This window comes from Phaseolus vulgaris, chromosome 8 (assembly GCF_000499845.2).
Source record: "Phaseolus vulgaris cultivar G19833 chromosome 8, P. vulgaris v2.0, whole genome shotgun sequence".
NCBI classification, from domain to species: domain Eukaryota; kingdom Viridiplantae; phylum Streptophyta; class Magnoliopsida; order Fabales; family Fabaceae; genus Phaseolus; species Phaseolus vulgaris.
In genome coordinates, this window is record NC_023752.2 from 46,036,742 (window position 1) to 46,048,240 (window position 11,499).

Genomic DNA, 11,499 nt, shown 5'->3' on the forward strand with positions numbered 1-11,499 from the left:
TCCAACACACAACTATTCAAGAAACCCTATCAAGAAGAGTCTTACAATTACACTTTACAAAGAATTAAAAGATTAAATGAATACACCTGGATGAGAGCGCAGAAAACTGTCTTAGACTAGTAGAACAGATTGCACACAATGACAACACCTCCAACCAAACCTTAGAACCAAGCAAGAACAAGCATAGTTTTTGGTTTTGAAAAACTTTTAAGAACTCGTGCTTATTCAATGAAAAATGTTAGAATGGATGGCTTTAAACTAGAGGGGGGTGAATGGTTTAAAGAGGGATTTCGAAAACTTTTAAGTCAAGAATGAAATTATCTCAAGAAACAATTGATAAGGAATCCAGTTTGCCAAAACAATAAGCAAAAACAACAGCACCAGAAAAACAATCGGTTGTTTCACAGAAACAATCGGTTGTTTATACCAGTTTACAAAATCAAAACTGAATTTAAAGAGTTAAGGAAGAGAGAATGCACACAGATGTTTATACTAGTTCACTCTAAACCCAGAGCTACATCCAGTCTTCTCAGAAACCACTGAGGAATTCCACTAAGCAATCAAACCTAGATCGCTTACAACACAACCAAGAAAGTGACATTGATCCCCTCAAGACACACACTTCTCTTGGCCAACACACCAACACTAAGAATGTTGATCTTGATCCCCTCAAGAACACACAACACTTCTCAGCAAAACACACAAAAGAAACTTGTTCAACAGATACAAGGATTACACTTGTTACAGAAGTAAATCTGAAATCAATACAAGCAGAAATCCTATCTCACACTCTTTGATCAATCTCAATCTCTAAGCAATTTCAACTCTTTGAAAATCAGAATCTTGTTGTTCTCAAAAGATTGTTATTTCTCAAATCTGTTTTTCTGAATTTATTCAAAGATGTTTGTTATCAAATCTTAACAAACTTATTCATTGCATTTAAAGATTGGTCAAAGCATTAAAGACTGGAGCGTAAACAGTTAGAATCATTTAAAGCTCAGTCAAAACAAAAACCATTTTTCTGTTATGGTACCAAAACAAACAATCGGTTGTTTCCTCGAATCAATCGGTTGTTTTGGTTTTAACAGTTCAACCATTTGAAAAACAGTTTTCAATCTTTTCTAAAGACATCTAAGTATAAAACAATTGGTTGTTTCGACAAAACAATCAGTTGTTTTTCACTTAGTTTGAAAAACACTTTTCTTTTAAAATATTGAGAATGTCTATGCTTTGGATTCAATATAGAGTGGATTACAAAACTCAAACTACCCTAGATCCTAACTAAGACAACTCAGCAACAACAAGCACAACCAAGTCTTCAACATCCTTCAAAGGGTTTGGATTCTTCAAAGCTTGAACACCACTTGGTTCAACAAAATCTCCTCAATCTCTGTTGTAAAACTTGTTTTCTCAACGTTACCCTCAAGTCATAATAAACTCTCCTTTTATAAGAAACATTTTATAACAGACTTTTAAAAAAACAGTTAAAGCAGTTATAAAAAGAACAGATTGAAAATAAAATGAACAGATTTATTTTCGAGAGCAGTGAGAGATTTATTAGTTGTATGAGACTTAGTCAAACCCCTTGGTGCAAAGATAAAGCTGTGAAAAACCTTTTAAGAAACATGGCACCAGACAAAAAAAAGAATCTATTCATTTAGGGAAGAACAAATTCATTTTCAAAACGATAACTAGAACTTTTTAACAAATGAAACTCAGTTGTTTTGATAGAATGAAGACTGAGTCAAGATACTTGATGCATAAAACATGATTTTCAAAAACACTTAATCAAGACATCAGTTTAAGAAAGAATCTATTCATTTAGAAAAAAAAAACAGATTCATTTTCTATGCAGTAAAGTATATTTTGACAAAACATGTGAAAAACATTTTCAGAAAACTTGTGCTTGATCTTATCACATGGTCAAGGGTTAAGAGGTGGGTTATCTAGCAAAAAGCCCACTTTAAACAACCTCTAGTCTATACCTAAGACATCCTCAAAGCAAATACAAACACCAAGGTAAAATACACATTTGGCTTAATCAAACACTTTGTCTTGAATGGGCAGCATCCATCTTCAACAATAACCAATCTTAAACCCGAGGACCATAGCCTCTACACACCCTTCTGGTATCATTCCTAATTGTTGAAGCTTAGATCTGTAGACCCATCCAGTTCTTCACCATAGTAGATGACCATGTTTGCTCATAAAACAGAATCATCCATCTTTATCTGTCAGTCCACCTAAAGATGACCATTTAATCCGTTCAAACTAAAAGTCTTTCCACCATATAACACTTTTGTAAACAACTATCAGCCATCGGAGATGTTATGAAGCACTATCAGCATATACCCAAAGCAGCACGCACCACCAGATCCCAACCATACAAAGAAACCAAATCTAGCACCACAAGCACTGTTGCATAAACCAACAGAGCAAAACCATACCGTTGTTGATATAACAATACTTCCCTGCACAAAAAACATACTTCTCACCCTAACAAAGCAAATTCACCAGCGTAACAGAGGCGCATTTGTAGCATTGTAGGCATAGGTACTAGGCTCTATTCAGCACCTTCATTGTCCCTTAACAGATAGGCCTAACCATTAACCCCTTTCGTTCCCTCCTAATGATTTCAAAGATAACATTCTATGCAAGGGATAGGATTCAAAATGCAGTCAAAAAACACATAGTTGAAAGAGCGAACCCTGTACTTCATCCATAACCAAGATTTCATTTGTGCCAAATAGGAAACTTCTTCAACATCCAATTTCCCTTTCTTATAAATAACATTGTTACGTTGCTCACAAATACCCCTTATAATTGTATGCATTTGTAGCATTGTAGGCATAGGTACTAGGCTCTATTCAGCACCTTCATTGTCCCTTAACAGATAGGCCTAACCATTAACCCCTTTCGTTCCCTCCTAATGATTTCAAAGATAACATTCTATGCAAGGGATAAGATTCAAAATCCAGTCAAAAAACACATAGTTGAAAGAACGAACCCTGTACTTCATCCATAACCAAGATTTCATTTGTGCCAAATAGGAAACTTCTTCAACATCCAATTTCCCTTTCTTATAAATAACATTGTTACGTTGCTCACAAATACCCCTTATAATTGCCTCCCACACACCTTTCCACACCTAATTCTGTTTAGTGGACAAGAACGATAAGTTAAAGCTCTCAAAGCGGCACTTCATATCTGTATGCTGGACAAAGAGTACACCTATCCACCTAAGGCACAAATACCATACCCGTTGTGCAACATGACACTCTAGGAACAAATGATGAGCAAATTCTTCTGAAGCTTGGCACATCACACAGTTCAGATCCGTCACTTCCACTCCTCTCCTAATAAGATCAATCCTTGTTGGCAATCTATCCAAAAGAACCCTCCAGTTTGTGTATAAAATATTAGGCAACACTTTACTTTGCCACAACTGTTGGAACACACCATCCATCAGACCCTCATCCCGATCAGCCAAGCATTTGTATGCTGATTTGACCAAGAACTCCCCTGAGGCATCCATAGCCCAAAGTCGCAAGTTTGGCTCCTCCTTGTTCAGAGTGTCCCTAAACAAGAGTCTAATAAGTTTTGCTTATTGTTCGACTTCCCAATCGAACCTTGCCCTACTCCATCTTAGTTTCCATATCCATACATTTTCCTCCCACTTCCCTACCTCACTCACCGTCAATCCATGATCTAAAGACAAGGAATACAACCTTGGATACATGTTAGCTAACGTAATGTTTCCAACCCAGTCATCCTCCCAAAAATCTTACTTTATCCCCTAGTCCAACTTTCCGGGGTATACCCTCTTGGAACCATCCTTTTTCTTCTCCATCTCCATAGACTTTACATAAGTCCCTCCACCACCATGATTGAGCCTTCATATGAGAATGACTTCGACTTACTTCCAACCCATATTTGGAATCAATAATCTCTTTCCACAATCCCTGTTCATTGCTTACCATCCGCCATCTCCATTTTTCTAACAAAGCACAATTAAACTTTCTAGTGTCTTTAATCCTCAATCCTCCTTCCTCTAGTGGTTTACAAACGTTTTCCCTGCTGACCTAAGATATAGACTTGTGCTATCTTCCCCATGCCCAAAGGAACCTCCTCTGAATACTAATGATTTTATTACACACCGATACCGAAACTTTAAAGAGAGAGAAATAAAACATAGGGAGAGCCGAGAAGACTGACTTTATAAGGATGACTCTTCCCGCTAACGACAAAAACTTCCCTCTCCAATAGCTTAGTCTAGCACTTATCTTGTTCAACATTGGTTTCCAAAATTGCTTCTTCCTTGGATTACCACCAAATTCCATCCCAAGATAAACGAAGGGTATCCTCATTAAAGAACAATTTAAAGAATTTGCAAAACAAAGAAGGGAATTTCGCTCAACATTTATACCTGCCAGTTGAGGTTTGTGAAAAGTTGATTTTCAGACCGGAAACAAGCTCAAAACATCTTAAGATAGCTTTAACAACAATAACATTTGTGTATGAGTCTTCACACATGAAAAAAGTGTCATCCGAAAATTGCAGCATACATACTTCAGTGTATTTCCTCCCCACCTTTAGTCCTTTCAGCATATTTTTCTTTAGACTTTGTCTTACTAACCCTGCTAATCTTTCAGCTACCATAAGAAAGAGAAACAGAGCTAAGGGGTAACATTGCCTCAACCCTCTCGATGGCTTAAATTTCAACAAACCCCAGACTCACCTCCCAGTCAGCTGACGCCTTAAATCTTTCCACAAACAGCTCTTTAGCTTCCCTTCTAACAAATTTCAGCTCCCCACTCCACATGTTTCCTACCTCAACCCCTTTGACCGCATTTCTCATGTTTCTCCACCTGACAACAAAGTGATAAAAATTTGTGTTTAAATCTCCCCTTCTTAAGCCAGTTTGCTCTTGCTTTTTGCTTGGACAGTGATTCAATCTTTTTATCCATCACCATCAACTGGCTAACAATCAATTTTGAACAACAACTCACCAATTATGTCAAAATTTTCACTCCCAATTAATTACAAATGCATGTATCATGTTTAAGGAAGTAGTTCACCTTAGAAACTAAAGATAATTTACCTAAGAGGTCATAGTTTATGCAGGTTTTATGGAACAATTTTTTCATAACTTTTCTTAGGAACTACAACCAAAGAAGAATTAGAAACTACAAAAGAATTCTAAGAGAAAAGCACTTGACTAGCATAGTTTTGAAGTAAAACTTCTGTAAACAATTTTGGACTACTGTAAACAATTTTGGACTACTTCTAAGAATTTATGAATGTTAAAGGACTAAACAAAACATAAGAGATGAAGAAAATTAAAGCTAAGTAAGGTGAAAAAATTTACTAAGACAAACTAGACTAGTAAACATGCAATTAGAAATCTAAACATGATAAAAGACAAAACAAAACATAACATATGAAGAAAATTAAAGCTAAGGTGAAAAAATTACTAAGACAAACTAGACTAGTAAACATGCAATTAGAAATCTAGACATCAAGAATTAAACTAAAATTTGAATCAAACAAAGAAACACAAACAAATACTACTACAAGACAAGGCAGAACTACTCTTGCAATTTTTGCAACTCTTCATTACCAATTGATAGAAAAACCTTCCGAGCAAGCGAAAGACTGAGAAAGAGTATGAAATTTTCCCAAGTTTCTAAAAAAAAATTAGAACTAGAGTTCTACTTCTAAGGAGTTTATTTATAAGTAGAGAGACTCCTCACACTCAATATTTTATGTGATATGGGACTAAATAAAGAGTGAGTTTTATGTGATATGGGACTAAAGAGTGCAAAGAGTAGCTACACTTCAAAATTTGGCACCTTATGTATCGAAATTTTATATCTCTCAATTCAAGACTCCTCCATATGTTTATAACCTCCAAAGCTCTCTTGAGTCTTGCATGGCCAGGTGCATATGTGGAGGGTCGTGTGGTGGGTAGTTTTCCTAGGATCTTTTTATCATCAAATCAAGCCCAATTGGAGACCTAGTAATGCTCTTATGTTTCTACAAAATTAATTAATTGTCATCTTTGTTTTTCTTTTATATATATATATATATATATATATATATATATATATATATATATATTAGTTTCTGTGCTATCACTTTTGATGCAGTATGGTATTGTGAATTTTTTTATTTTTAATATCCAACATTTTCATATATTTTGTTGTCTTGTTTATTTATGTCTCTATTATTTGTATACTTTCCTTTTTTATAGCACCGTAGCCACTACCTAATACAAGCACTGTCACTAAGCCTCAGCATTTTAAGTATAGAATTTTAAAATGTGAAAGAAATTGTGTATAATTACTGGAAAATGCAGGTGATGCAATCACAAATATAGTTGTGTACATAGCAATTAGAGAGAGTTCCAAAATCTCAACATTGTAGTTACAATTGTAGTTAGAAACTGCAATTTAAAACCATGCTGTGGATACAGATTTCTTTTGTTGATGTCATTACGAGAACTTAAGGATCTTTCAGCACATATATCTTCTTCACTAGAATTGTCAAAGGATTTTAAAAAGCATGGTTGAAGCTTCTTTAAATCTGATGGTTGAAGAGGCTTCAGAAGAAACTCCTCTGCCCCTCCTTCTAAGCACCTATAAAAAAAATACATAGTTAGCATAATTCTTCACTTCTTTCCTCCTTTAATTTTGCACTATTTATTTTAATATATAACTTTTTCTTTACTATCATATAATTTATTTTAGTAATTATACACTATTCACACTATTTTATTTTAATAAATAATATATCTTTGAAAAAAATGGTAAATACTCAGAATTAACTAAAAAGCCTAATATAATCACGTAGACTATTTAAACAACTTAATTAATAAAAATCATACAAACATGATGACGTTATATTTATAAATTAATTACATTAAACATGTGTAATTTAATCATTTAACTTAAAACATTTAATTTTAAGTTGCAGCTTTAAAATAAAATAAAACTTCATTTTAAATTAAATATTTCCATCTTTAATGAATTCAGTGTTGTTTTTTCTATACATAACCTAAATGTAAGATGTATCATTAAAAAATTAGTTTTAATTTTACTTTATTGTATTTTAGGATAAAGAACATAATTAAAAGAAAAAACAACTTACATGGTGATTCTAGATGGTACGTTTTCTGATGACATTATGACGACTGGTACATCTTTCCAAGAAGATCCCTGCAGCTGTAAGAAGTGTCAACAAAAGAAAAGAAAGGAAAACAAAAAGAACAAATAATTAAAGGAAAAGAAAAGAAAAAGTAAAAGTAAAAACTTTAATCTTCAAATCTAATCTTTCCCTTTTTCTTTCTCTTTTTACCTAGGAAAATGGCAGCGTGTAGACTTTTCTCATCTTCAAATTCTAATCTCTTATGAAGTTCGAATCTTAACTATCTCACAATTGTTTTTCAAATATTTACCAATTTTTGGTTTCTTAAACTTGTAAATAAAAGTGGCTAAAACAATGTTTTTGAGGTTATTGAGAAACATTATGAATATATTCTAAACTGTTGATTCACAGGGGAAGTGGAATGGAACTTAATTTTGACCTTGATTCGTTTCAGTAAATCATAGCCACTCATTCCTGGCATGCAGTAGTCTGTCATGATCATGTTCACTTTCATTCCCTGTAATTCAAAAGATTCAATATCACATGTTTTTAATTTCAATTACTCAAGATATTTCACTTCTACTACAACTATATAATAACCATGCATGTTACAGATATATACTTATCATATGCTTAATCTTAACTAAGAAAATTGACTCATTATTTCGTATAAAGTTGTCTTTCAATTAATCTTTTTTCTTTTTTATCAAGATGAGATATTTCAAGAGAAAAAGAAGAGTAGAGAAGACAGACTTTACGAAAAAATATTGAATTATAGTTATTATATTTATTAACTCAAAAATATATATTTTGTGTTTACTCCTTTTTTTTCTTTCCATTCCTTTTTTTTCTCTCTTTATTTTATAGTCCTTTATCTTTAGGTAAGACTCCATGTTCAAACTGGGTCAAATCCTAAATTTTGATTAAGGTATAATCATATTTATCCACTATGCTACTTAGATTTTCATTTTCGTATCTCTCTTTCTTTCGATCATCATCCGAATCTCAATCAGGTCAAATGCCTCGTATATTCTTAGTTTTTAACACATTCTTCAAGAAGCGAGGCTCTTATATCTTTATATCTTTATGGTCAGGCAATAAATATATATATATATATATATATATATATATATATATATTGTGTGTGTGTAATTTTAATTTTGTAATCTATATACTGTGTCTAAATGAATACAAAAAAATTCCATACTTTGCGTAACTAGTCTGCATCAGCTTCAAATTCAATAGCAGTTTATGCTGTTTACATACTAACCATACAAGAAAACACCTCACTTTACTCTCATCATTATCTTAGGAGATAAAAATTGTTATCACCCTTAATTATTATCAGTATTCAGATGTTCCCTCTGATGAACATATATTGTGTAATTATGCGTGTTCTACTTTTGAAATGATAAAAAATGAGAGGAGCTGTGATGGTATGATTCTGAGATTTAAGAAAAGAAAAAGAAATTAAATAGAAATAATGTTACTGCTTCAACTAATAATTAATAACTTGGCTCAACATAAGACTTGTTTCGTTTTTCTCTAACAAACAACTGAGATAGTATTTATTTCTTAAACCAGAAATAGTATCATTTATAAATACAAAAGAAGAAGAAGAAGAAGAAGAAGAAGGAGAAAGAAAGAAGATTATTACGTTTTCCTGCAATGACTCTGAAGAAGTTGAGGAAAGATTTTCAAGTTCATCATCTTGCAGGCCAAGATATTTCAAAGCCTTGTCTCCAGAATCCAAGAAGGTGGCTGCTTCAAAACAAGCCAAAAAAATCAGACATAAATTGAATATTTAATTAGGCATCATAAAACTAAACCTTGAAAAACAATAAAAGAAAAATCAAGAAAGACTAGGTATAATGGTAGCAGCAACCTACCTTTGCAGGAAGAATCTCTTAGAAGCCTCTCCAAAAGCTTCCTATCTATGACACTGTCATCAACCACCAACACATGAAAATGTTTTTGCTGCTGCTGTTGGTCATTCACAAGCTCCATCTCAGTAGTGTTCAGGAGCAGATAAACAATTTTTAACCTGTTACACTGTAATTAACTTGTCTACTTGAAAACTCCTTTATATCATGACTCTGTGTTTGTGTGAGTGTGTGTGAGAGAGAAAGAGAGAAACGTGGTGAAAGAGAATGAGAGGTGGCATGAGCTTTTTCCTATAAAAGTGGGTGCATATGAGAGGAAAAACTGTAGAGGCAGAGAAGCAAGGTCCCTGGTATGATCTTGACCCTAGATTCTCTACCACATTAATACAACAACCACTCGTAACTTTCTCTCTCTCTTTTGATTGCCAAGGGGAAAAAAGCCAAGATCTTTGTTCCCATTCGATCATCATCATCGTGGAAAAAGGTTTGATTTTGGGTGTGGATAGGTTTAATGGACTATATTTGTCAAACACTTTGAAAATTAAGGCAACCTTCTTTCTCATTTTACCTCATTAAAGTGCTTTTCTTTTCACCTCAATTTCCTCAAATGTATTTTACTTTATTGGATATGTGTGTTCAATTACAACATTTAGTTATTCATAAAAGGAAGTTTTAGAGCTAAAAGGTACAATTTATTAGGACGAATCTTGCGCCTTTTCGCAAAATTTCTTTCAAATCTTAATTACTATTTACAAAGAAAATATATTTGACATATTAAAATATAAAAGGTATATTCAACGCTTATCACATAAGAAAGTAAAGGGATATGATTAATTAAACGATACAAGGATTTAGAATTATTAATTGTTTATTACATGTTTTGTGGTTGTTTTAACATTATACTTTAAAAATCCATTTTATAATACTCCGTGCTACCACATGCATTTTTATATCTTAAAGCATGCATGGTTTGGGAAGACTGTGCTCCAACTAATACATACTTTTGCTTGGTATTTTGCTAAGGAATGGAGGAGGTTGTCTCAACATGATGGCTTTCTTATCAGGATGATATAAACATGAAGAAATATTATTGATATTATATTTTATATATATATATATGTATATATATTCCCATGCTAGAGCCTTCTAGTATGTTTGGGAAAAGTCAGACTATGATAGCTACGCATAAGAATGAAATAACTATCATAAAAAATACGTGAGCTATCTTCAGTATAATACCTACAACAATAAATTATCGATGGTTGTTTAGATTATGGTTAATTATAAAAGCTATACTTTCTTTTCGCGATATATATATATATATATATGCTCTATCATATACTATAACTTTTAATTATTATCAAAGATTAATTTTAGCTTTCAATTATTACTCATTAATTGACATAATTATCCATTTGTTCATATTATTCTATACAGGTTTTATTTTGTTGTTATTGGATTACATTTTATTACTCTCAAAAAAGAGAAAAAAAAACAACACTAAAAAAAAAATTAGATTTACTTATAAATTATTAGCTACTAGTACATAAATCCAATATTATTTACCAATTATTATTTATGAATTTGAATTCGTGGATAAATTTTGCATTAGGTATAGTCATACTTACGAATCTCTATCCGTAAATAAATATTATATTTTTCACGAATATATATCGATAGGTAAATATAATATTATTATTAATATTAATAATTTTTAATAATATTTTTAATAATATTATTATTAATATTTATATTATTAATAAAATAATTAAAAATATTAACAATATTAAAAATATTAAAAATATATATAATATTAAGAATATTAGAAATATTAACAATATTAATAATATTATATTTATAAAATGAATAATATTAATAATAGTAATAATATGAATAATATAATTTGTATTAGTAGTATTGATGATAAGTATAATCATAATAATTATAATATGACAACAAAGCTTGTTTGGTGTAGTGGTTAGAGGTTCTTTATTCACTCAAGGATTTTGGTTTGAGTATGACAACAATTTATAAAATTAATATAGTTAAAGGGGGGGTTTTAACTGCTCTCAGAAATAAATTTAAAAAATATTTGAAATAAATGGACCAACCAGTTTTGAATTGAAAGAGATAAATTAATTGCATAATGAGTGGGAGTGTCTGTTTTATGAGAGAGAAATAAATATTCTGTTTTATGAGAGAGAAATAAATATTGGGAAACGTGAGTAGTGGCCAAACATGAGCAATTTTGAAATTTTTTGAGTATATTGTCATTTTGTCATTTTCCATTATTATTGAGCAATTACATAGGAGTAGTTTTCACCGGTTACATCCCTTTCTTAAGAAGGAGTAGTTTTCACAAGTTACATCCACTTTCTTATGAAGGGGTAGTTTTCACCGGTTACATCCACTTCCTTTTCTCTTTTATATTTCGACTCCAAAGAAAAAAAATGCTAATAAATTTTGACAC

General features: G+C 31.8%; 1 protein-coding gene across 2 annotated transcripts; it reads right to left on the bottom strand.

Moving 5' to 3' along the window:
- Nucleotides 1-6,313: 6,313 nt before the first annotated feature.
- On the bottom strand, nucleotides 6,314-9,480 carry LOC137826789 (two-component response regulator ORR3-like). 2 transcript variants are annotated; one of them, XM_068632928.1, is made up of 5 exons: nucleotides 9,036-9,480; nucleotides 8,804-8,907; nucleotides 7,586-7,663; nucleotides 7,150-7,217; nucleotides 6,314-6,638 (listed from the first exon to the last, which is right to left on the bottom strand). In XM_068632928.1, exons 1-5 carry the CDS (start codon nucleotides 9,151-9,153, stop codon nucleotides 6,395-6,397), a joined length of 612 nt encoding a protein of 203 aa, XP_068489029.1. In that variant the 5' UTR covers nucleotides 9,154-9,480; the 3' UTR covers nucleotides 6,314-6,394. The 2 variants fall into 2 exon arrangements, with proteins under 2 accessions (XP_068489029.1, XP_068489028.1); XM_068632927.1 differs by having other exon boundaries at nucleotides 7,150-7,223.
- Between the last annotated feature and the right edge of the window lie 2,019 nt (nucleotides 9,481-11,499).